Genomic DNA, 26,761 nt, shown 5'->3' with positions numbered 1-26,761 from the left:
CGGGTGTGATCTCTCCCAACTTAATTTGTTTTCAAGGTTCATCTATGTGGTAGTATGTATCAGTACCTCATGTTTATACCAAAATAATATTGCATTGTATGAATACACCACCTTTTATCCATCATTCAGCTGATGGGCAGTTGGATTATTTCTCTTTGGGTATTATGAATAACACCATATGAACCTCCCTGTGTTTGTATGTGAACATGTTTTCAAATACTCTGCACACTTCTGTCAGTGGAATCGCTGGTCACACATGGTCGTATGTATTTTATCTTTTGAAGAGTAACTAACTATCCAAAGCAGTTGCACCATTTTATAATCCCACCACCAGTGTCTGAGTATATTTCAACCTCCTCGCCAACATCTGTAACGTCGTCTTCTGACTGCAGCTGTCCTGGCACCATGTAGTTTTAATTTTGTTTCCCTTGTGGCTAATGATGTAGAGCTCATTTTTATGTGCTTATTGGCCATCTCTATAAAAATATTCTGAGAATTAAAATATTTTGATCATTTTTTAACGAGTTACATTTTGTCAATGGGCTTTAAGAACTCTTTGCATATTTTGGACACAAGTCCTTTATCAGACATGTGTTCTCCAAACATTTTCTGTTTTGTGATTGTCTTCCTACTCTTTTAACATCCTTTGATACACAAAACTTTAATTTTGATTAAGTCCAGTTTATCTATTTTTTTGGTTGTATTTAAAAAATCATGAACTAATCCAAGATCACAAAAGTTTATTTTATGTCTTCTTCTAAAAGTTCTATCGTTTTAGCTTTCTAACCCATTTCATTTTTTGCATACTGTAGGAGGTAGGAGTCCAACTTCATTCTTCTATATGTGGATATCTAGTCGTCTCAGGTCCACTTGTTGAATACACTATCGTGTCCCCACTGAATAGTCTTGGCAGCCTTGCCCAATGGGAGGCGTCTTTCAATTGTAATTGGCTGTATTTTTCTACAACACATCTTATAATTCGTGGGATCTTGGATCTGACAAAGCTTGGAACACCTATCCCCTAAAATAAAAGCCTATATAAATGTACATTTTTTGGCAATGAAAGAAAATCTATTTTCCTCAATAACACTGACTCTTTGAATATCAACGTGATAAGAAAAAATTGCCACAAATATTTTCTTATGGTAAAGGTTAAAGGTTTACACACAATCCTTATTATGTCATTAAAAGTCAATGAAGATCATCACAAAAGTAGCAATATGACTCTAAAGAGATTGTGAAGAAAATCCATTACAATCCAGGTTAAGTTTGCCTGGAAGTTAGATTTATTTGACAGTGATGTAATGTCATAAGAAATAGTAATTTCTTTAATAAAAAAAGTAGGGGATTTTTAGAATCCAGATTTACATATGTATTGTAAAGAATATAAAAAATTAATAAACTCAACTGTTGGGGATTAACTTAAAAGTTTGAGAAATGTACAACTAAAGTCTACCTGGGTGCTGCCTCCCACTGCACGCCCCAACCCAGCTGGAGATAACACAGTCTGACAACAACATACAGTGTACTGAGATCCATTTAATAGGTTTTGAAGATTTTTCCTGTAAAATGGCTTGTATTTCCACAGGTACAATAGTGAAGAAATAAACTTTTCAATTTGACATGAAATATAAAAGAACAATCTTACAAATATATTCATAAAGTTTGACTGCTCATAACACTATCCATGGTAAATATGACCACCCCCTTAAAGTTCTAGATTAATACAGAAAAGCAATCTGTCAGCTCAGCTAAAAAGAAACAGATTTCCTTTCATCTAGTTTATTTGTTTGTCTAAAAACATGTTTACAAACAGTAAAGTAGAACTGGAAAAATATTCATTTTCCCCTATCTTTCTCTAGGGGATTCTTCATCAGGGCAAAAACTTATTTGAAAGATTTAAGTTTTACTCAAAAGAAAATACTGAACCTTCTTTTGTTTTACTGCTTCAATCATGCTTACATTCTTTTAAAATGATCCTAAAGTCTTACTGGCCTTTGAATCCTACGGAAATGAAGAAAGAGCTGTGCTCTACCCCAGCCCTGAGGGAGGAACAGCACACCCGTAGCCTGCAGAGACTAACCACTGGGATGTAAGGCCCACAGCCAAGGGGCGGGGCTGGATTTGGCTTACAGTCAAGGTCCAGTGGGGTTTGTGTATCACAAGTTCCACTGTTCCCAGGCAGGATTGCATGGTGATTAAGTCACACAGCATCAACACTGCTGTGATTGTACACCCTTTCATGCACAACAGAAGAACAGAACGGCTTTAAAAAAGAGAAGTGAGCAGAATCATAGAACTGCAGGTAACAATTCTATCTAACCTATATTACACTCAAATTAAGTAGAAAACATGCTTTAAACTCTCAAAAGTGCCAAAATAACAATACTGAGCTCCTACATAAGAGGTTTAAGTTTTTCTATAAAAGCAGAAATCAAAGGCATTGAAGCTTAATGAAGAAAAGAGTTCTCCTCAACTTTCCTAACACAGTGTATGTGATAACTTAGAATAATTTCCCTATTGGTACTGAAAAATAAATTCTACTACAATCATGTTTATGCCAGTTCCCAGCATATTTCTGCATACAGATTCATTAGTCTCCTTAATGAAGCCTATCATTTTTCCAATGGCTTGCTCCTTTCTTTAAACCCTAACCCTGAAGTTCTATAACCAGCTATATGTCACGTGGCATCCCTGAGGCAAAAAGTTACCAAACTCTACAAGTAACTACTGGGGAATGATAAATATGCTCTTTATATTAACAAATTTTAATTCTTTTGGGCCACAGTTAAGGGTAAAAATCCAGGAAACTTAATACTTACTCTGCAGTATGAACTGTAGCCCTTTCTGCAAAAAACCGACCCAAATAAGGGAAACATTGAGGGTTGCAGCAGGCAAGACCCGGCAGCACCAATTATTAATAAAAATTCCAGACTAGAAAAATACTCAGAGTTGTGCTCCATCCACTCTGAATCTTTTTTTTTTTTTTTTTGGTAGTAAACTGACATAAACAACTGAAAAAAAATTTTTCTAAGGGAATACAACACTGGGGCTTTACTTATGGAAACCTACTCACAAAAGGCATTTTAGTCAGGCCAAGATCAAACTGGTCAGCAATTTCCTTATGTTCATATACACATTGGGGAGCAGGACTCATCCTATAATGGGATGGCAAGCGAATAAAAACAGAAGTGACTTTTCAGAAGTTAACTTTTCCGAACTGTATTACTGTCCTTGGTGAGCTAGAGTTTTTTATTCTCACAAACTAAATTGCTTTCAACTCTGGGGAAAAAATCATGAAAGAATCTTATTAGTCCACATTATAAGGGGTGGATCTTACTCCAGGCAGCCAAGATCAGCATGGTCTCCTTTCTCCAGACTTGACACCTGCTGCAGCTCCTCGAAGCCAGAGGAAAAGACAGGAGCTGACAGAGAGGGACTCACTGTTGCCCTTCCAAGGGCTTGGAACTCAGCGCCCAAATTTCAGTTTACACTTAAGGTATCTGAGTTTACTGTAAGTCCAAAACTTCAGGTTGGAAGGTAATTTTATTTCTGGGCACTTGTCACATACATGCAGAACTACTAGACTTATGATATACATAACTTTTTTGGAAAAAAAATTTTTGGTAGGTAAAATCTGGCCTTTCTGTATGTAAGAACATTAATCTTATAAGATGATTTTAGGGTATGAAGAACCCTTAAACCATCTTCAAGCCATAGAGCAAGGAAAGGGAAACAAGAGCCTCCTTTATCAATCTTTGGAGCCTGAAGAATCACAGGCTGAGAAGACAGACCCTTATCAGTGAAAGCTCATCATTGGAGACTCTGGCTAAATCAAAAGGCATTCAATATATTATTCTAGGCAAGTCCATTTTTTTCCATTCATTTTCTGTCTGTAGGTAAGATAAGCTATATAGAATAGAGGAAGCTGTTAGTGAGACGACTGTTGTTAAATTTTTACACCAATTAAAAATTAGCAAACCAAACCAAAATCCAAAATGCCTCATCTTAAACAATGACCTCCATTGAAAAATAAAGCTGTTTTAAAACTGAGAGGCTGACTGTTTAAAATACTAACTCAGATTAAGCAGCAGCAATCAAGAGTAATAGATCATATCAACTGGGTTGGAGCACTGCAAGCTGGCAAAATATCTGCGGGAGGCAGAACCTGGACCCACCAATTCAAGTATAGACATAGTATATTAGAGTCGTATAAATTATAGATATTTACAAAAGTTAAAAAAGGTCACCCAAATGTGCAATGGTCAATTTAAGAGAATGACAGTGTTAATACATACTTGCTTCACCGGCAGGGGTGTAACTGATCTTAGCCAGCTTCCTCCAGTGGTCTCCATGCCCTGAGGGACCTCTGATTTCTGGGGGTGCTGACCCTGCTGGCCCCAAACATGGAAAATGAGTGCCCAGGAATCTTCATCATACAGAATGAACTAATGGCGGGGGGGGGGGGCTCATATGAAATTCTGATTTAATTATTCCTCATTTGCTCACTGAAAATCAAGAATTTCAAATGATCTCTGCAGCTGTACCACTTGGTGTTGTGTGTATCTAATGATCATATTTAAATTTAGTGTGATTTGCAAACATTTTCAAAACTCACAGGGCTCATAAGCAAGGGAAGGTGACAGATGTGGTGAAGGATTGAACAAAAATGACTCGATCACTGGGATTTGTTTTTAGACTCACAGAATTACTTTGGCTTTCTTAAAGAAGAAAACTATAAACCTTATAAAACCCCAAGTGGTTTTAAAAAGTAAAAGCTTACTTTTAGTCATTCTTAAATCTTAAAACAATTCAGTAAGCAAATAAACTTGGTAGTATAATACCCAGGCCACGTCTACTGCTGTAATCATCACCCTCGGTTAATTAATTTTTAAGAGCTGACACATTTTAATGAACCAAACAGTTTTGGCCCTGCAAGATGAGTATTAGTGACAAATTATATTAGGTAGAAATAACAAAAGGCAGACTAAAAAGTTATGCAAAACTCTTTGTCTGAAATGCCACAATTTTGATGAATGAGTGTATAAAGTAAATTCTAGTGAAGTTAAAAAAAGCCCAAAGTGTATGAATATTCTGTCCTCCAAAAGTAAAAAAAAAAAATGAAATCAGAAAAAAGCCCCAGATTTCAAAATAACCACTTGCGTCTAAGGTCTTCCATGCGCTGTCAACTGTAGGGCCACCCCTTTGGTATGTGGTCAGATTTAGCTGCCATCCGTACAGGATTTACTGCCACCCGTATTACACAGCACTGAAGGTCACACATTAATGTGACAACAACTTTTGAATGAATTTCTTCTATGTTTGTAAAATAGGACAAAATCCCGTCCAAGTTTACAAAGGAAAAAAACTTGGTTAAAAATCCAAGGTTAAAAATAAAAGCACAGCATTTAAAATCCAATTATTACAAAGGTATTATGGTTTAGTCAAGCAGACTCCCATGACGGTGCTGTGGCTCTGAGCACAACACACACAGCTGCCATCTGTCACACTCTGGCCGAGTTTCATCACGGTGGCCCCTCCTACATCCCAGACCTCGGCCCTTTCCCCTCAATCAATAGCATTACAAAAAGGAAAATCTAGAATTAGTGGCAAAATCTTCACAGTAATTTGTTAATAAAGTTGTAGGTGGCTGTCAAGGGCATTAGTCAATTGGACCTTGGAAAATCAATTTGATGCAGTTCTGCTCCCCGACCAGCTGTGTCGCGCAGAAAGGGCACGCGGCGTGGAATGCATGGGTTCCATGAGGCAGTGGGATCTGAGACCAGTATTTTGCAGACTTCTCTGAGCACACGTGTCCACAGGGGGTGAAAGCATGGGTTGGCGGTCCTGCGTCTACGTAAAATCCTGCCTCACAGCCCAGCCAGAGGGGTACGTAGGGGCCCACAGTCCTGCACATGGGACACTCCCTCTCATTGGCCTCCGTGTCACTTCGGTGGCCCCAGTCGTGGTACCCGTGCACGTGGCCACAGCTGAGGTATGCCCAGGGCTGCTTCTCCTCCACCACCTCTTTCCTGCTGATGCTGGGGAAGGCCAAGGTGTTGAGCCCCACGGGGCACTGAGGCCGAGCAGCATTGATCTCCTGCCGGAGGGCTTCTATGTGCTTCTGGGTCGGAGTGTGAAAAAGGCCGTCTGCCGTTCTCCAGAGAAGAGTGGCCCCACACAGGTCAATGAGGGAGCCGTCCTGCAGGACATTGGTCTCACTTTCCACCTGCAAGTTTGAGAGACAACGCCTTTTAAAAGCAAAATCCAGCAAATCTCTGGAGAAATAACTCCAACGTTCTTTCCTCTCAAACAAAAAATGATCTTTGAAGACAACACATAGAGGCAAATCTGTCCCAGTAAAAAAGACAGAACTGGGGCAGTAACCCAGCCTCCCCGAGCCTCGGTTTCCTCCTGTGAACAATGGACACAGGACGAATGTGCCAGGAGCACAAAACCCTGAGCACTACAGACCTAGCTTGACATGTCTGATTAGCTCCTTAAACCAGTAACAAGATTACTTAACTGACAGACATCCTGCAGACTGGAGCTGTGCAGGCAGCCTGCCCAGGGAAGACTTATCTGCATTTGAACAGAGCCATCTAGAATCTTTTGGGGCCTGTAGTCAGCGGAGCAGCGGTCCAAACCTCCCTGTGCCTTGTGCCTGTCTTACAGCCTTTACTCTTGGGGTTCACAGCCCAGTGGCTCCACATGAACCTGGGCCATGCACTACACACTCACAAAACTGCCCACCAGCTCCAGAAAGTACAGCAGATGTGGTCACTGGGAAGGTGACCATGCCTCCATTGCTGTGTGTGTGCCCAGCCCTGAGTAACGAAGACTCAGGAAGCCTCCTCCTCATCCTGCTGAGATCTGCTCTTCAGCAGTGTTAGAAAGATGTGCCTGGGGCAGCAGGGTCAGTGAGTGCTGTGTGAGGCCACAGCAGCACAGTAACTGGGAGCATGGACTCTGTCTGGCCTTAAACCCCAGCTCTGTCACTCATGAGCTGTGTGACCTTGGGCAGGTCCTTTAAGTTCCCTGTGCCTGCTTGTGTTCATGTAAAATTCAGAGGAGGTGGTCATGTCAGATAAGCTAATACAAAGTTCTCAGGACAGTGCCCCATGCAGTGAACAGCACATAAACATTTGCTGCTGTCACCTTGATGAAGATGATCAGAATGTTTCCTAAAAGGATTTTCTTTGAATAGGGATTTGACAATGTCAGGAGTCAATACCCAGGACAGGGAGAGCCAGTGCACCAGGGGACAAGGAAGAGCTCCAGGAGGCAGAGCTGTTAGCAGAACAGACTGGGTGGGGTTGGGCCGCGGGGCAGACCCAGGCTATAGAGGAGGCTGGGCTCTTGCACCCATCGCAGGGTGGGTGTGTCTGGGTTCTCAGCAGCCATAATTCAACTGATTTGCCTTTCAAGAAGGTCACTTCTGGAAGTTTGGAGAACGGACTGTAGGTATGTAAGACCAGCAGCGGGGGAGACAGCAGGGCCCTCTCTCTGGCAGTGACAGTGGGTGCCCCTCTGCACAGAGGACTGCGCAGGCACTGGGCACGAAGTGCAGGGTTAGATGAGGAGTGGAGCTCCGGAGCACTTGGTTCCTGAATGGAGAAGAACATATCTGGGTGTCTACAGAGAGAGGGGCTTCCCATAGTGAAAGAAATACAGGAGAAATGGCAGCTGGGGATGAGTTGGGAAGCCAGTGCTGGGTGCCTGCAGCAGCCATGCATTAGAGGCCTATTAGTGCCCACAGTGCTGGGAGTCTGCAGCAGCCGTGCGCATAAGGCTTGTAAATGCCTCGCAGTGCTGGGCATCTGCAGCAGCTGTGCGCATAAGGCCTATAAGTGCCCCGCAGTGCTGGGCGTCTGCAGCAGCCGTGCGCATAAGGCCTGTCAGTGCCCCGCAGTGCTGGGCGTCTGCAGCAGCCGTGAGCATAAGGCCTGTCAGTGCCCCGCAGTGCTGGGCGTCTGCAGCAGCTGTGCGCATAAGGCCTGTAAGTGCCCCGCAGTGCTGGGCGTCTGCAGCAGTCGTGCGCTTAAGGCCTGTAAGTGCCCCGCAGTGCTGGGCGTCTGCAGCAGCCGTGCGCATGAGGCCTGTAAGTGCCCCGCAGTGCTGGGCGTCTGCAGCAGCAGTGCACATAAGGCCTGTAAGTGCCCCGCAGTGCTGGGCGTCTGCAGCAGCAGTGCACATAAGGCCTGTAAGTGCCCCGCAGTGCTGGGCGTCTGCAGCAGCTATGCATGTGAGGCCTGTGAGTGCCCTGGGAGACGGGGCCAGGACAGATGAGCACCTCGGGGAGCCACAGGAGTGGGGGGCTGGACAGAGCCAGAAATGTCAATATTTGTTTTAAAGGACTTTGCAGGTTCTCCACTGCCCTCAAGCTAAAGCCTCCACTTCTATACACCTGCAAGGCCGTGCCCAAACAGCCACTCTACTTCTCTAGCTGTGGCTTTTCCTTTCTCACTGCAAACCAGGACCGCTCCACACTGAGCTGGAGGGAGTGGAGTCCATGAGGGCACCGACGGGGGCCACCTGCAGCAGGTGTATGGGTGGCCTCTGCCTAGAACACGCCACACCAGCACCAGTCCTTGCCTGGCATCATTCAGGATGTCACTGTGCCCTGGAAGTTTTCCCTGCATGGAGAATCAGCCCTTTCCTAACAAAAGTACCAAATACTAGAAAAACGTAGTTTCCATAACATGATAAATCTGAACACTGCACAGGACAAACACTGTGACCCCTGCTGAAGACCCTTTTCTATGCCAGCTCATATCGAGTAGTGCCCGTGTCCCCTCCCCGCTGACTGGGTGTTCTGAGGTCCACCCCTCCCTGGCTGGGATGTAACTGTCTACAGGTGTGGTTAAAAAAACGGATATTTTGTGACCACCCGCCTCTGACTCTGGACAGCTCCCTCTTCTCCCTGCATAGGGTAGTTCCTGGTAAACAATGAAGTGTGGGCCTGTGGTCTTCCACGTGCCTTTGTGCCCCTGAACCTCCACAACTAGGGCAGCAGTCTCTCCGAGGGTCTCTAGTACCTTCCAGTGCTGTCTCTGTGACTGCACTTGGCACGTGGTATCTGTTGAGTTAGTGATTTGCTGCCTGGTCTGTGACAGGCTGTGCAACCTGAAGGTGGAGGAGTGGAGATCTTGGCCACGTCCCAGCTCCCGGCCTGAGCTCTGCAGCAGCAGCTGACCGAGTGTGGCGCGTTACCATGTACAGCACTGCTCCCTCCTTCCCAGGAATCACACAGGACTCAGACCAGCATGCTTGCTTAGCAGATTTGGAAGCCAGGCAGCGAGAGAAGCCAGTCACTGGTTCAAGGCCACAGAGCTGAGCTGTGGAGCCAGGACTCAGACCTGGTGGCTGAATGCAAAGCCACTGACTCTACCAGTTGCTCCGAATGCAGCCTGTGCCCCGCCCCCCCTTTAGTCTTCACTTCTTGTGTGCTGTCTCTACCTGCAAACAGCGGACAACGTGCACATCTTTCTCCAGAGCACAGAGTGTAGGAGGTGGCATGGTAAAGGCACACCCGTAGCCACCATACAGAAGCACAGATTCAGATTTTATTTTGTAAATTCTACCCAAAAAGAAAAGCCAGGTGCAAGCACAGGGATTGAGTGTGTTGTGGAAGAGACAGTTAAACACCACGGCCCCCACACATCAATTCACCACGATGTAGAAAATTAAAACCCCCACCCAGCACTTACTAGTGACTGAAATTTTAAAACTCAGGTTTTCTTGTCTGTAAATGGGAACAGTAACAACCCTGACCTCACAGGTTGTTTTAGGCGATACCCAAGAAAGAATTAACACACAGCACTTGGTAGAACCTGCACATAGTAACTCTATGGTCATTTTTGCAATTTTAGCTAAAATTAGGCAAGCAAATCAATTTAATCAAATTTACTGAATTTATACAAAGCCACTATAGTTTAATAAAATGACTCAGCTAAAATTTAAAGAAACACTTCAGGGACTCCTACAGTAACATTATAAAGGATTACCACATGTTGTCATTAACTAGCCAAGTGAGTAGGACAGTTCAAACTCCATTCATCTATTTATTTATTCAGGGGGTTGAGTGCCTGAAAAGACATTTCCCCCACATTTAATTAATTTTGTTGACTAAATAAAGTATTAAGGTGTCATTGTTTGCTATAACGATGAACAACCACGGTGATTTTATATTAACTTGTATTAAATGCCGAGTATGATGCTAATAATACATAATCCTCCACCAGCACCAGCTCCACACTGAGGACGGGGGCATCTACTGCTGCTATAACAAACAGCTATCTCAGACTTTCAGCAGCTGTTTTCATCACTGCCACAGACTATCCCCAGAATCTGATCCAATGCTACCAGCAACATGGCCCATAGTCACAAACTGAAACAGAAGTTCACAGAATCAGAAGGCTTTCCTTGCAGCAGAGATAAGCTGCCCTCTGGGGGTTAACACGAGGACGTGGCAGTGAGGATGCATCTCCCCGACCTCCATCAGCCTGACGGGAACCTTTACTGCTGGCCAGGTCAGTCAGGTGCATCAGAGAGCACAGCACAATTTCACACAGATCTGTGCCAGTCTCCGGGACTAACTTCAAAATTGGTCTCTGTATTTCATACGACCCATTAATGAAGACATTTTTGGAGTTCTTCCTTTTTAGCTGTGTTGTAAAATTATCACACACAGCTATGTGAGTGAATAAGAAACCCGCCCTATGACATGCCCACCTGGACAAACAGGCCTCCCGCGGACTTCCCCGCAGGCTTCACACTCACCAGGGAGGCAAGTGCTGTGGTGCAAACCACCTCAGGTGAGAGCCAGGTGGTTCCCCATGAGACGTACAGAGCAGCAAGCAGGCGTGCAGACTCTCCGCAGGGAGCCCTGAGTGTAATTCCATCTGCTGTGACACCGGGCAATACTGAACTTCTCTGGGCCACACTTTCCTCATCCATGGAAGAGGATGATTCTCCTTCCTTAACAGGCACCGCGCAGGGTCAGTGAGCTAACCCAGCAGCTGACGTTACTATGGTTCCTCCTCCCAGCAGCTACTTACTCTGTGCTCTTGCTGTTATGATGTTGGACAGCCAATCTAGGTCAGTTTTGTGTTTAACTATCCCATATTTAGAAACAAAAGTTATTTGGAAAAACTGCTTTCACATTTCCTTCCCTATGTGTAATTTATTGAAAATACATAACCAAAATGTATTGAATTTATTTGCCCTTTCTTAGAAAGTGCTTCTTGTGTTTATTCAGCCAGTGTGCTCCTACATGAGGCTTTGCTACTGTAAAATGCAGAAGTTGTGCCTGTAGCCAAACAATCGTGTAAAATGAAAAGAAAAACAAGTCCCTAAACACAAGCCTCCAGCAGAGAATAGCAAACCATGCTAGGAAAACAGCCCCACATTCTTTGGTGACTGTGCTTCTCTTCTCTTTAGAACTGGGGCTAAGTGGGGATATTTTCAGGAAGATATTTAACATGCCAGGTTAGCAGAAAAATACAAAACATGGCAAGTAAAAAGTTTTTAACTATCTTATGGTGCACAATATTGAGAATTCTGTATTAATTTTATTACTATGAACTCAAGGGGAAAAGCTAACTTTATTATTTCTTAGTTGCAGAAAGTCTAGAAAATAATTCTTTAATGCATAATTTTCACTAACTGGCTTTAGATAGCTCAGGACTTTTTTCAAATCTGGACAGTTTTATACTAAAAATAAAAGTTCGTTCTCATTACAGAGAATTTAAGCAGATTTTTTGGGGTGAGATATAAAATTAAAGATTATGCTCTTAAGGTGGTAAGGAACCGAAGATAATTTACTTCTACTATGGGAACAGCTTAAACACTCAGAGGAAGTAAGGGCACTTCCCTCTAACTTTCGGGGCTGGTAGAATTCCTGTCTCCCAGGGCACAGTCCATGGCACTCACACCCTACAAAGTTCTGAACTGCCCCTGGAGGGAGGAGGGGGAACGACGGTCCTCGAGTTAGGTTTTTCAGTTTGGTTCATTTTCCAGAGTGAAGTCCACTCACCAGCTTTCCCCTCTGCTGGGCCGACCTGGTTTCTCGCAAGGTGTACACATCCCCGCAGACGGAGATCTCACGCCAGATCCCGGGCTGGGACTCCTCGGTGAAGCCCCCTCGAGGGTGCATCACCAGGACGCCGTTTGTGGTTAGCCCATCCATGTGGCCATCGGGGTTTTTCCATTTTGCTGCCTTTTCCTGGAGAGCACACCACAGAATAGAAAAAGCCTGCTAAGACAGCCTTCTAACTCAGGGTATTCCAGAACTTTTTAAAATACTGGTAGGGGAAGGGGAACGAAGGTGACAAATTTTTATTTTCTACCTAAAGCTAGCAATTGCCAAGCCTAAAATATGCAATTATTCTGACAGTATAAAAGAGGTGCTAAAATGGATGAAAGATTTATGTCCGGATACCATTACGTTCATCTCAGGAGCTTAAAAAACCTGGACGCCTGGGCCTCTTTCTCAGGGCTGCTTTCATCCTCCCTACTGGCTACCTAGAAACTAAAATCTCAAAATGTCAAAATCTAAGGACAGGCAATATGCAAAGTAAATTTTTGGCCCAAATTAAATGTTCTAAGAGGACATAATAGTAGATGTTTTTCTTGAAACAAGGTACTCATTAATAGTACTTACTCCAAGAAATATGTTTTTGGAAGAGTCAAACCCAGCGGCGAATATCCGTGCTGTGTAAGGCTCGCTCCTGTCACACACAATCCTGCAGGCAAACCTGGATATGGTGCTTTGTGTGATCTGGGCTTCATCGTTGTTCTGACTTCCCGAAATTGTGTCTGTAACAACGAAGTCGATAGGGCTTTCCGTTGATCTGCCCACCTACATAGATCAAATGCATTCATGATCCACTTGAAAAATAATCAGCTTTAAATATTTTCTTCCCACGGAATGGGTATTCCAGATACCTTTGTTATCTTAGCTTCAGGGGTCAGAATTTAATGAAGATTCTAAGTTGTATTCCTTTTCTACTTAAGGGAGACACTGTGGCAGCCATTCATTACATTGAAAAAAAAAATATTTACTTTATAATTTTATTTTATTGCAATAAGACTACAACATGAGATCTACCTTCTTGAGCACACAGGCAGTGCAGTAACTCTCTAGAAACTGTTCACTTTGCTTAAATGAAACTTTACGCCCACACAGAAGTCAGATCTTAAGTGTTCAGAGAAAGCTCAATTAGGAGGAAAACATTCGATCTTCTGCCACACACAAGATTCCTCCAGGAAGGAATATTATTTTCACAGCAAACTTTTTTTTTTCTATTTTCACATAGAAAACCACCAAGATTTTAAATAATAACAAAGGAACTCTTCCTCTCACTCTCTTGAGAATGGTTTTCCTAAGTCAATCCAATAGTGACTCACAGCCCTGAACAGCTTAACCCAGAGGTAGAAAAGAAACAGCTATTATCATTACTTAGCATGTATGAGAAAGTTACAAAGTTGGCCCAAAGTTTGGAATATAGTCTAGCAAAAAAAATATTAAAAGCTGGTCTTAGCATTTCAAGTTTGGGTTTTTAAAAACTCTTCTTGGGAAGTCTAAAAAGGCCAATAATATTATAATGGCTTACTTTTCTATATAAGTTTAAATGTGGCCAGAAAGAGTATACTTCATTAGGAAGGTCTTTAGAGTTCTAACATAGCTTTTCCCAGTGAATAAATTTGATATTGTTCTCTTTTGTGAGTTAGGAAAAAAATTTGTTTACAAATAAGACAATCTCAAGATAGAATATTAAAATATTTCTATAATACTTTTCTGTGAATCTCTAACTGGAAAACAGTATAAATGTTTTATGTGCCAAAGAGACTGAAGTTAAAATCACTTATATGTAAATGCATAATTTCTTGCTAAATATGGTACTGATGATCTCTCCTAACAATAGTAACTGTGATTTCTAAAGCTGTCAATGGATACCTCTAAGGCCCCCAAAAGTCAATTTACATGGTATTTTTATTCTGATCTCAAAATGCTACCTATGACACAGTGTAATACATTTTTTATCTAAGTGAATAAAATGAAAAAAAATCTTGGGTCACTTAGCTCTGCTTGCTTCCTAGAATACTATATTTCACCTGTAAATCTCACGCACACTCTCAAGCACAGACCTATCTCTATAAAACCAACAGACAGCAGACATCTATTTCTCCTTATTCTTCACACCCCTTAATTTCTCGTGCCTGAAAAAACCAAATTCCTGGTTCATCAACTTGAACAAATGCATATTGCTTTAGGGTGAGTTTATTTTTTATTTTTTAGAGACAGAGTTTTATTTCGTCACCCTCGGTAGAGTGCTGTGGTGTCACAGCTCACAGCAACCTCCAGCTCTTGGACTCAAGCAATTCTCTTGCCTGAGCCTCCGGAGTAGCTGGGACTACAGCGCCCGCCACAACGCCCGGCTATTTTTTTGTTGTTGTTGCAGGTTGGCCAGGGCCAGGTTTGAACCTACCACCCTCAGTATAGGGGGCCGGTGCCCTACTCACTGAGCAATAGGCGCTGCCCTTTAGTGTGAGTTTAATATATGTGTTTCAGATTCAGAAAACATATAACTTGTTTAAAAATGCAACATAAAATCTAAATTAGAGATGCTATAAAATTATGTCATATAATTCACCTCTCCAGAGTTGCAAAGTCTTCCCTCTGCTGGATTCATTTAAACACTAGGTGTGTAACTCAGAAGCTCTGTTGATTCCAACTGCTGTAATCTTTCCATAAAGCTTTTCTCAAAAGAGAATTAACAAATACTTACTTCAAAATATTTAACAAATACAGAAAAGTATAAGGAGATAAGGAAGGCTACTCTGAATTCAGGAACAGTCTATCCTGAACCCCATCAATGACGTTTAGGAGTAAAATGTGAAAAATTCTAAAATCTACCCACCCCCCAAATCTGGAGCCCTACAATGACACGATCTCTGTCCTCGTTTCTGTCAATGTCCACAGATGGGGGAAAAGACTCTTCAAGCTGTTACAGTTAAAGCCAGCCTCTTCTAAAATGCCCCACAACTGTTCCTTCCCATCTACAGAAACTACTCTCTTCTAGAAGAGCTACATTCTGGCTTCATCCAAATAAGTTTCTCAAACTCTAAGAACCACTTTTGTTATTGTTTTCTTTTATTTTTAGAATTCCAATCTGTCCCTGATACCTTTAAAAAATAGAATAAAAATAATTACTAGAACAATGATAATTTGCTTGGATATTTCAGCAATACTAAGCTGTTATAAAACTTACCAAATGCCTCCTCTGAGTTTCTGTACTTATCTCGTTCTGTACACTCACAAACTCTGCACAGCAGAGCAACAGTTTGAGTGACCTTGCTCTGGACAAGCCTCTTGTCTTTAAAAATACTTTCCTTTATCTGCAAGCAACCACCAAGCTCTAGCCCCGTTTCTCTGATTCGGTCACAGCAAGAGTCCTTGGACAATCTGCCCTAGCTGTTTCCTCCATTTCCTCACCAATCTCTTTAACTTCCCTCCTCCTTAAGCCACTCTTCTCTTTACTCCAGAAAACAATTATCAAAATCTTATTCTGACGGTATTAACTCAGACTTCATCACACCTAATTGATCCCTTGAATTCAGATCTAGCTTTGATTTTTTTTCTCAGGGAATAATATTTTTGTGTTCTGAGTCTACTCTAAGTCCACTGTGAGAAAAGCAGCCCAAGGCCCTTTCTGGTCCATTCTGATGTTCTGCTTTTAAATATTCAACACAGAAACCACTTGAGTGGGAATGGCTAAATGAACAGCCCTCTATACTGAGTCACACTTGGGAAATGGTAACCTTGCATTCTTTCTGCACAGCACCTTTTGTCAGTGTTGGCTTCTGACATACCGGCTTGTTAAAATGAGGAAAAAAAAAAAATAAAACAAACTTGCCCTTTCAAGGTCTTTCGAGAGCTGCTTAATTTCCTGCTTACAATAGTTTGAAATTAATCCTCCAATATGTCTACTTAGTCTGTGAATAGAATCAGGTTACTTTAATAAAAAATCAAAAAATGTGTTATGTTTTCTTAAGAAATTTATGAATTCTTGTTTGGCTCGATGCTTTATTTAAAGAAGTCTGAGTTGGTACTGTATAGAGAAGGGAGAACTCAGAAGACTGAAACTTGGTTCTGCTGCTAATGCCTTTTCTGACCTTAGTTTGAATTACTCTTCCTTTCAAAGACCCAGATTTCTCAGCTCTGAGAAATACATTGGTGTTTCTCAAAACATGGTCCACAAACCCTGGTAAGTCCCTGAGATCCGTTAAGGGGTCCAGGTCCTGAAGGCAGAAATTGCTTTCATAATAACACAAAGATGCCAACTGCCTTTTCTACCGTGTCAACCTCTGCACGGATGGCACTAAAGTAACAGAGCTGAAATTGCCAGCAGGAAGCAAAGCTGTGGCTGCAAACTCTGCTCAGTCTCTGTATTCTTCGTTGCTATGAGCTTATAGTTTCAAAAAACTATTAATTTTATTAAATCTTTAGTGTTTTGATATTCTGTGTGACAAAACAGAGAATATGTGTAAAACACTCAGAGGCTACTATGAGGAGGTTTGAGTAGAACGTGACTGTGTAATAGTGAAGAACACACTGCCAATGTCACAACATGTCACCAAGAATCCTGCATGAGACTTTGACAAATTACTAAGGAAGAAGATTCTCCTGAAGGAACTCAATGCCTCACACTTATTACATGTGCCGTGTGTGACAGAAGGTTGTTAATTTTAAATGGATAAAAAGCATCACTGACAATTGGGAAATAGTGTTTCTTTTTTTTAGTATTAAGAATCTTCTTTGTGCAAAAAAATCTAAGAAATCTTTACTACTACTATAAGTAGTAAAAAAAATCTTAGAATTAAAAATGTATAATTTTGTCAAGTCTTAAATAATCATTATGAGGCTCCATAAAAATGTCAGCAGGGAAGTAATGCATGTACTTATTTAGGAAGAGATTTTCTTTGCTAGAATAAGAAAAGACATTTGGGGGAGAATGGACCGGAGTGGCACAGAGTGAATCACTGCTGAGATTTTGCCCATTACCACGTGCACCACTCAGGTGACGGGCACACCAAAAGCCCAGACGCCATCACTGCAATATAAAGACGGGATGAAATTCCTCAGGTGCACCTTAAATCTATTAAAGTAAACAAAACTTGCAAAAGATTACAATGTCTGCCTTGCTATGCTCCCTCCCTTGAAAAAAAAATTTATTTTTCCTCTCAAATACGATAAATGTTACTCCTGAGTTCACAGTGGCACTATGTTCGTATCTACGACTTTAACTAGGCCTGTCTTTCATCTGTCTGTTTAGGATTGTTTAGTATTTTTTAGTAGCTAACACGTTCATAGGGTTCCAAATTAAAAAGTATAAAACATCTCCCTGTTCAGTCCTCTACCCTACGATGGCAACTGCATCATTAACGTCTTATTCATCCTTTTGGAGATTATTAATATATATAAGCATTATTTAGATCATTTAATAATACTAATTCGATACTTAATAATAATGTGATATTTAATATTATTTAATATATTAAGAACATTAGTTTACTAATACATCAATCTTAACTGAATATCTTATCAATATGACTACATTTATTTAACAACACTAATATTTAATTCATTTGGAGCTCTTTCTGTGTCTGTACATAGAGCTTTTCCCTGGTTTTGTTTTGTAGCCTTGGAAAACTCCACTATGCAGCTATACACAAATTTACTGAACTGGGCCCTTTCTGAAGGACATTTAGATCACTTCCAATCTTTTCCTATTAAGCAATGCTTTGAGCAATAACTTTGTACAAACAATATTTTACACGTTTGTAAAGATGTCTCTCAGGTAAGTCTCTAGAAAGGGAAGATCTTTACAAAGAGAAGAGCTGAGTAGAATCGTGCACACGTTTTGTGTTTTTCATAGGAATTTCTAATAGAAATCACTACCCCACAGAGGTTATACCAATTCGCAGGGCATAGGAGAGTGTCTGTTTTACCCACAACTCTTTTGACAAAAGCTTTTGGATTTTTGCCGATCTGGTAAGTGACAATTAATATCTCTATGTGATCTTAATTCACATTTTTCTTTTCATAAGTGAGGCTGAGAATATTTTATTTTTAAGAGCTAGTATCTTCATTTTTTTGATGAGCTTTTATCTATGCCCATCCATCTATTTATCCACTGTAGGTATTTTTCTTACTGATTTCTAGGAGTACCTTATTAAATTTAGGACTTTAACTCTTTGTGATAAGAATTGTCAATATTTTCCCCATTTGTCATTTGCCTTTTATTTTCCTTTATTTTGGCCAGACATTTAACTATCTAAAAAACAAAATTTATCAATAATTTTTTACACGGTTTGTGTGTTTTGTCTCATAGTTAAAAAGTTCTTCCTTAGCTGAAGTCATAGAATAGTTCCCCGTTTTTTCTTAATACTTTTACTTAATTTAAAAAAGATCAAGGAACTAAATATTTATCTTCCCTTCTCCTCCCACCTTCCTTCCTTTCTAATAATGAAAACCCAGGGTGTTTTCCTCAGGAGTTCTGCTGAACAATCTCCCAGTTACTTCTGAAAAGTCTTATGCATGTAGGTTCAACGTTCTCTTTAAATATACCTTTGTAATTTATTTTTACGATTTAAGAATTATGTTTTTCTTCATCTTCCAAAAACCAAACAAGAGTAACTTTGACTTTATCTTCATTTCTTTTCCCCTAGACATCACCATGCACTTCTGTACTAGAAGGTCCGATTCCATATAGGAATACAGAACTGAAAGGAAAATGTGCCGAAATTTCTGTTCATAAAGAAAGCTGTCACCTGAAACATGTCCGTGTCTTTATCGTGCGTGTATTCCACCACCACCGTCTGGTTCCGGGACAAGGTGTAGGATATGCTGTGCTGACCTTTGCAGCTGACGGCCTGATAGTGAAATTAAAGAACAGAGAAATCGTTACAATCACATCTTAACAACGTACTGCGATTCTGCTGTAGTTAAGAGCCATCACTCTGCCAGCACTTCCCACATGGGAGGGGGCTGTCCTTGTGCTCTGTCCCTTGATCACAGAGGAGCCCATGGTCACCATTCTATTTTCAATAAATGGCCTTTTTTTTTGAGACAGAGTCTCACTTTGTCACCCTCGGTAGAGTGTGGTGGCATCACAGCTGACAGCAACCTCAGCCTCTTGGGCTTAAGTGATTCTCTTGCCTCAGCCTCCCGAGTAGCTGGGACTACAGGCACCTGCTACAATGCCTGGCTATTTTTCGTTGAAGTTTGGCTGAGACCGGGTTTGGTATTTGGGGCCGGCGCCCTACCCACTGAGCCACAGGTGCCGCCCTAAATGGCCTATCTTAATGTAAACAATCCTCTAGTTAAATCAAAACAAAGTTAGTTTACCAGTCCACAAGACTAGATTTAATCATATTCTTACAAAAATTTGCTTTCTCTATATTACCTAAACTTAGAATAGCGTTTCTAGACTGATACAGTGATTTATTTAAAATTTTAAGATTTGTTACGCACGACAGATGAATCAATAACATTTTGTTATCTTATTTTCCCCAGATGATAGACATTACAAGTGTGGTTAAATAATTGTTTAAAAAAACATCAATTTCTATAAGTTTCTTTATACTAATACTTTATAATAACGTCTTAGCCAATGATAACTGTATCTACAAGTCTCTTTTCTATTTCATTTAAACCTTGTATAAGCAGTTGCTTAACCCAGATACTTACTGAATTAATAAATAAGGTAGTTAACTTTGTCTTTTTTTTCTGTTTTTAGACTAGAAAAAGCTAAAATTCTTCTTAAAATAATCTAGAAATAATGAGAAAGATATTTTGTACATAATGATATATTTGAACACATCTTAAGTTGTGGTCACATACTTTTAATATTTCTAAATTAACAGAAAAATAGATTTAAATTGGACTCCAAATCATTTCAATTACATTTTATCCATTCTACTTTAACCTAATTTATCTTAATTTTCATTCTTTTACATTAAGCACAATAGATAAAACCTCAAGGCCTGTCTATTTAGCATTTATGGAATGGTAACACTGCATGAAGACCCAGAGTGCATTCAGAAACAGACGGCCACAACAGCGTGTTAACAGAAATGTACCAAATGCTTACATTTGACTTACATGATTGTTTAGAGCAATAAATAGTTCAACATTTCAAATCAGCCTTGAAGTTAGCCTGGTTAGTCTCATGGCTATCTAATAATCTGCCTTTAGGAACATCATGATTGAACTAATGCTTTATTCTATGTTCTTAAGATAAAACAAGTATTAAAAATAGTATCAATTTTTAATATGGTCAGAAATCTAAAAAATACTTCTTAAACTATTCAGCACCACTAATAAATAAATATAGTCTTAAATTTTCATTGGTCTGAGTAAATTCAATGGTATTCACATTTTCCCTAAATTTACAAAGAACTATTTCCAGCTTATGGCATAGTGGATGTGATTCCTGTGTCGCTCTGACCGAGGAATTCTATTCATTGCACATGTGTATGGATTTAGGATATCACGTTGTATACCTTGAACATAGGTAATTTTTATTTGTCAATTATACCTCAATAAAGCTGGGACAAGTTAGATTTGAAAAAATAGACAGATATTTATTTATCTTTATAGCCCGTGAAAAAAGCCACTTTAAGAAAAATAATTTATTAGACTCAAACTTACAAAATTAATAATCAGGGGGTGATTATTTATAAAATAATTTATTTTAAGGTTATCGATTACATTTTATTTTATTATTTTTTATTTTTTATTAAATCATAGCTGTGTACATTAATGCAATCATGGGGTACAATGTGATGGTTTTATATTTATAAGTACTTAAACACAACTTTCTTGGCATACACATATTACATAAAATAAAATGACTGTAGTTTGTCAATTATCTACAAAATAAGGCATTAATAAGTACATAACAGGAAACCTTTTAGAAAGTTACTGGTTTTTGTATAATGGTACGTCCTGTCTTGGAAGTATCTGGAGGAGCAACCCTCAAATTAAGTTTCTCAAGGGTAAAACATCTTACCTTAAATATAAATTGTTTTCTCTTCTGTAAGATGCTTGCTAGTTCTAATATTACACATTTCTACCCAGTGTGCTGGGAAGTCAGGGCCTCAGGAGACTAGCTATGCTCTCCCTGGGGTCTGGCTCGGCCCTGCCCAGGGCACCCTGGAGATACCAGAAACGGCCACTACATAGACCCTAGGTTGTCCCTGGACACAACTCTTCCAAGGTGTTCCTTCCAAAAATACTCTTGGGAGCCAAACTATAGTTACAGGGAAGCATTACAATACCTGGAAACTGTCCTCAGCAAAGGGAGCCCTGCCAAAATCCACTCCAAGGCCCAGATGCTGAGCCCAGTTAAAGAGCAGTTAAAATTTTAACAACATTTATGTTGATAAAGGCAATGGCTAGGGCTAAGAAAGGTGAATGCTCTTGGGTTAGTTTTTTTTTTTTTTTTTTTTTTTTTTTTTTTTTTATTGTTGGGGATTCATTGAGGGTACAATAAGTCAGTTACACTGATTGCAATTGTTAGGTAAAGTCCCTCTTGCAATCATGTCTTGCCCCCATAAAGTGTGACACACACTAAGGCCCCAACCTCCTCCCTCCATCCCTCTTTCTGCTTCCCCCCCCCATAAACTTAATTGTCATTAATTGTCCTCATATCAAGATTGAGTACATAGGATTCATGCTTCTCCATTCTTGTGATGCTTTACTAAGAATAATGTCTTCCACTTCCATCCAGGTTAATACGAAGGATGTAAAGTCTCCATTTTTTTTAATAGCTGAATAGTATTCCATGGTATACATATACCACAGCTTGTTAGTTTTTTACACCTTTGTGATGAACAAAGTCCTAGCTGAGGGCTATGGTTTGAAGCCTGGCAGGGTGGCTGAGGAACTCAGCTTGGTACTCCTGGTTCTGGCCGGGGTTCCAGTAGCAAGATTAGGACAGGAGAGGGTCCTGCCTGCAGTGCAGCTGCCCTGGGATCTCACCCGGCTGTGTGCAGGAAGCAGACGGGTGGTGGTAAGTGGCCTGAAAAGATGGAGACTTAAATCCGAGTTGGGATTTGGAGCAAAAAGGTGGCAGGCAAGTCCTCAGGCCCCAGCAAGGACCTTCAGAAAGAGATGACAGAGAACTCAAATTAATCAGCAAGAAAAGAGCACACAAAAGAGTGCACAACTCCACTTCTAAGTGGGCGAGAGACTTGAACAGAAACTTCTCTGAAGATGACAAATGGCTAACGAACACATGAAAAGATGCTCATTGTCTTTAATCATCAGAGAAACGCAAATCAAGACCACTCTAAGATATCTCCAACTCCAGTGAGAATGGCCACATCACAAAGTCCCAAAGCTGCAGATGTTGGCGTGAACGTGGAGAAAAGGCAACACTTATACACTGCTGGTGGGACCGCAAATGAATGCAACCTTTATGAAAAGAAGGATGGAGAATCCTTAAAGAACTAAAAGTAGACCTTTCATTTGATCCTGCAATTCATTACTAGGTGTCTACCCAGAAGAATAAAAATCATTTTACCACAATGATACTTGCACCACAATGTTTACTGCAGCTCAATTCATAATTGCCAAGTCATGGAAGCAACCCAAATGCCCATCAACCAACGAACGGATTAACAAATTGTGGTATCTGTATACAATGGAATATTATTCAGCCATTAAAGAAGATGGAGACTTTACATCTTTTATGTTTACCTGGATGGAGCTAAAACACATTCTTCGTAGTAAAGTATCTCAAGAATGGAAAAAAAATCCAATGTACTCAATACTAATACGGAACCAATATATAAACAATTACATGCCCACATGAATGATAAAACACAAATATTGCCAAGCGAGGAGGAGGGGTAAGGAGGGAGGGGGAGGAAGAGGAATGAAGGTGACTAGTGGGAGGAGGGGGGCAATTGGTGGGATCTCACCTAATGTGTATGCCGTGATGGTATTCAGCACACCCCCTGAGTGAGGGGCTCTTCTACAATTTGGACTTTACCTTGTAAGTGAGAACAATGTAATCTAAAAATGTGTACCCTTGTATTAATTTGAAATAAAAAAAAGAAAGAGAGAGAGAGAGATGTGGCTTCTCCCCATCATCTGTTAGGCTCACATGACCTTGTTTGCACAGATAGGCATTCCCTGGTTTATGAACCAGACAGGTTAGGTAGCTTTGTCCTACAGTTGACTCTGCATGTAAGTTGGAACAGGTCCATTTACCTATTACCTGTAACAGCCCCTGTTTACAAGTGCAAGTTATAAGTCGGTCATATTTTTGTAACTCAGGGACTGCCTGTATGCAAGTCTAGGGGAGGGTCAGATTTAAGTGGGTGGGGGCAGTTAAGAGGTGAGTGTAAGCTGCAGACCAGGTTTCACTTTCTTTCCTGGGTCATGTCTTACAGAGAAGTCTGCAAGGACATAAGACACTCTGTGTTTATGTACATTTTTGGTTAGAAGAATCCATTTGAACGACAATATTTTTTAACATTTAAAATACGACTTCCAGAAATACGGCTTCTAGAAAACTACAGAGTCAATGTCTGTAGTCAATTCATTCAGATATTTTAGAAATAAAAATTTCCCCAAGGCACCATGCTGTTTTGAGAGGAGAGTAGATGTGGCCTTCTCTTGCTGCTCACTATAATTTAGTTATAACACAATTACTGCCACATAAGGCTGGGGCCCACTAATGTACCCTTAGAAACTGAGCTCGTTAACCCTCTGTGGGCCAGGCTGACAATGCCGGTCTTCTATCCCCACTTTTCTACCATGGGGCTGGTGAGAAGGTTGGGCCCTGACTTGGTGCTCTTACCATGACCTGTGCCTCTAAGTCAGGTGCAGTCCCACTTACGGTTCCAGCCTCAGCACCGCAGCAACCAACGCAAGCTTGATGTCCCGTGGATGAATGAACCAACTGCTATAGCACAGGTGGGATGCACAGCCTCTTTCTTTGAGTCCTCCCTGGCTCTCCCTGCTTCTCACTAGCAAAGGAGTGACACCTCCCACTGAAATGTTTTGAGTCTATAAAAGCTACTTTATTACCAGTATAAATTTTATTGGGTTAAAAATACACAGTTAGGCAATTACAGATACACAGATTAAAGGACTCTTAATCAGTATAAGAAATTAAGCATTACTTTGCAACCCCAGATGCCTAAACCAGGTCTGAGCAAGCCCTTTTTCTTCTTGGCTGAGTTCAGCATCCTGCGCTACTTGTACAGCAGGATCAGCTCAGCCAGACTTTGCCGGTTGGGGATGAAAATAGAACTGGTTGTCTTGGTTCAATTTGTAACTGAAAAGTTATCTGAGTCTCCAGATTCTAAAGCAAACGTGACTTCCATGTCTAGCCTGTTTCTTCTTATAAACCCGTGTGGTCACCCACACAAGGCACTTGCAGGGACTTACACCAGAAGGCAGCCTTGCCAGATGCCAAGGGGATGCCTGCTTCACAGCACCAGGGAGCTTCTGCACATTTTAGAGTATAAGAGAAATAATTAAATCTTTTATTCATTAAGAAGCAGTGGTGATAGTGGCAATGCCCCCCAGAGAAAGTAACGGTTTTCTAAAAAACACTAATTCGTTCTGATTTAGCCCATTTAACTCAAGCTCTGTAAAGCAGATAAAGCCGACTTCCTCAGCTGTGGGAGAGAGAAAACACAATTCACTGCCCTGGAAGACCCTGCGGGGCCCCTACCACATTCCTTCTCCCTGCAGCTAAGCTGCTTCCCCAAAAAGCCTGACGATGCGGACAGTCATTCCCGGTCCCCCCTGAGCTAAGGCACACGGAAATGTGACCCAATCCTGGCCAGGGGCACCTGGGAGACACCTGGCATGGAGCTCCAGTGGATAAGGGACACCAGGCAGTTCCTTCTGGCCATCTGCAGCCAAGGGGACACTGTCCAACAGGAGACGGAGGTCAGAAGACTCTCCGAGAGACTGACTCTTAACATCTTTGAGATGCTGGACCAAATCTGGGCCTACTTGTCCCCTTACCTCTGGAAGAAAAACGAGGGTTCAGGCTGCTTTGAGTGGGGTATTTTGTTACCTATAGTGCAAAGCCTCATTATCGCAAATTTTCTTTCCTTCTGGGTTTCTATTTCTGTCAACAGCACAAAGGCGTCCCCACCACTCACGCTTAAGGGCTCCACATCACCTCTGTACCCCTCTTGCCATTGCTGTCCACATGTCACCAGCGCCATTACTGTCACAATCAGTCTAACAGGTGGCCACAGCTAGGCTCACTGACATCACTGAAGTTAGTTTGCAGTGAGGCAAAACTCTAGGGCAAAGCAGAACAGATGACATGTAACATTTTCCTTTTTCTCCCAAAATGCAAAGTAGGTGTTGGGTAGCGAGTACCTACGAAACTGACTTACTCCCCAAAGGAATTTTATAATTGGCTCCTTTATACCCTATAACTCTCTGCTCTGGAGATGATCACAGGCCCCCGTGAAACCCAGACTGGCCTCACCAGCCTGAGTGCCCAACAGCATGCAGTGGAGGGTGCATGGGCTTCTGAAGGCGGCTGGGACAGGCTTGGAGCTCCCACTGGCCGTCTAGGAGCTCCCAGGTGCAGGTAAGAAGCTGGCTACTGTGATAACTCCCACGCTACCAGGCTACAAAAAGCCCATGCCCGGGGGAGAGGCCATGGAGAATGACATACCACAGGAGGTGAGAGAGGCCTGGGGGCAACACTCAGCAGACACATGCTTGGAGAAGCCCCTGGAACTGAATCCTCCAGCTCCAGCTGCACCAGATGTGCATCAGGGACAAACTGCTCAACTGGGCCTTTCCCAAATTCCTGACCCATAAAATAATGGACAAATAGAATGATTTTTAAGTCACTAAATTTTGAAAGAATTTGTTACACAACCATCAGTTTTCAAGGCCTATTGTTGCCAGGGCATTTCTACCTTTACGCCCCTCGCCCCTGTGACGTCAGGGCAGTCTGTGCACCCTCTCTGCACCCCAGGGGCACGGTGGCATCTGCATGGGCAGCAGCATGTGTCTCTGTGCAAGTTTCTTGTGTTCTTGCCTGTACGTTATGAGGTTAGTGTAAATATGTATTTCTACTATGATACAAGGCTGACAAGTGAAGAAAATTTTATATTAATATTTAAAATTAATATTTAAAAACTAGCATGTAAAAAGAATCTGTAAATTATTCAAAGCATTGTCACAGAAGGCAAAAGCTACCAAGTATGTCATATCAACAGTTTTGAATCCTTACATGTTTGCAGCAGGAAAAAAGGGGATAAGGGGAGGCAAGAGAAAAAAATAACTTTATGTTAGCAACTGTGAAGCTGGGCTCGAAGGGAACGCAACGTGTGTGCACCTAACTTTCACACAGGACGAAATTCTTTTTCTTTAAAACTACGCTCTGTTTTTTTTTAGAACCAAATGACTCAAGAGTTTAATAATCCCTTTTGCCTAGACATTCTGAATTTTGTCTTTTACAGAGCTCGGCTATTGTTCCTCGGTCACATGGTGCTCTGATGAAATCAAATGAATGTGTTTTTAGAAAGGACTAGTATATAGTATATATATAACTATATATATAGTATATAGTATATAACTGGTGTTTTCTCTGTCCCTCAAAAGTAGAGGGGGCCAGAGACCTGATGTAGTGTATGCACTGACCATCTCTTCCAAATTAATCTCTTTTTTTTTGGTTTTTGGCCGGGGCTAGGTTTG

The 26,761-nt window shown here is 41.3% G+C and overlaps 1 protein-coding gene across 2 annotated transcripts in view; it reads right to left on the bottom strand.

Moving 5' to 3' along the window:
- Window positions 1-1,516: 1,516 nt before the first annotated feature.
- The window catches only part of PELI2 (pellino E3 ubiquitin protein ligase family member 2), a 231,254-nt gene continuing 206,009 nt past the window's right edge, over window positions 1,517-26,761 (bottom strand). The window contains exons 3-7 of one of the 2 annotated variants that reach the window (XM_053602953.1): window positions 18,838-18,939; window positions 12,665-12,862; window positions 12,038-12,226; window positions 5,677-6,229; window positions 1,517-4,391 (exon numbers count right to left, since the gene is read on the bottom strand). In XM_053602953.1, the coding sequence (XP_053458928.1) occupies window positions 4,288-4,391; window positions 5,677-6,229; window positions 12,038-12,226; window positions 12,665-12,862; window positions 18,838-18,939 (1,146 nt within the window). In that variant the 3' untranslated portion in view covers window positions 1,517-4,287. Of the gene's footprint in view, window positions 6,230-12,037; window positions 12,227-12,664; window positions 12,863-18,837; window positions 18,940-26,761 lie in introns of both variants that reach the window. The other variant, XM_053602954.1, reaches the window with a different exon arrangement.

The sequence above is a fragment of the Nycticebus coucang genome, chromosome 9 (genome assembly GCF_027406575.1).
Source record: "Nycticebus coucang isolate mNycCou1 chromosome 9, mNycCou1.pri, whole genome shotgun sequence".
Taxonomy (NCBI): Eukaryota; Metazoa; Chordata; class Mammalia; order Primates; family Lorisidae; genus Nycticebus; species Nycticebus coucang.
Note: the sequence above shows the minus strand (reverse complement) of the source record. Positions and strands in the feature narration are given on the sequence as shown.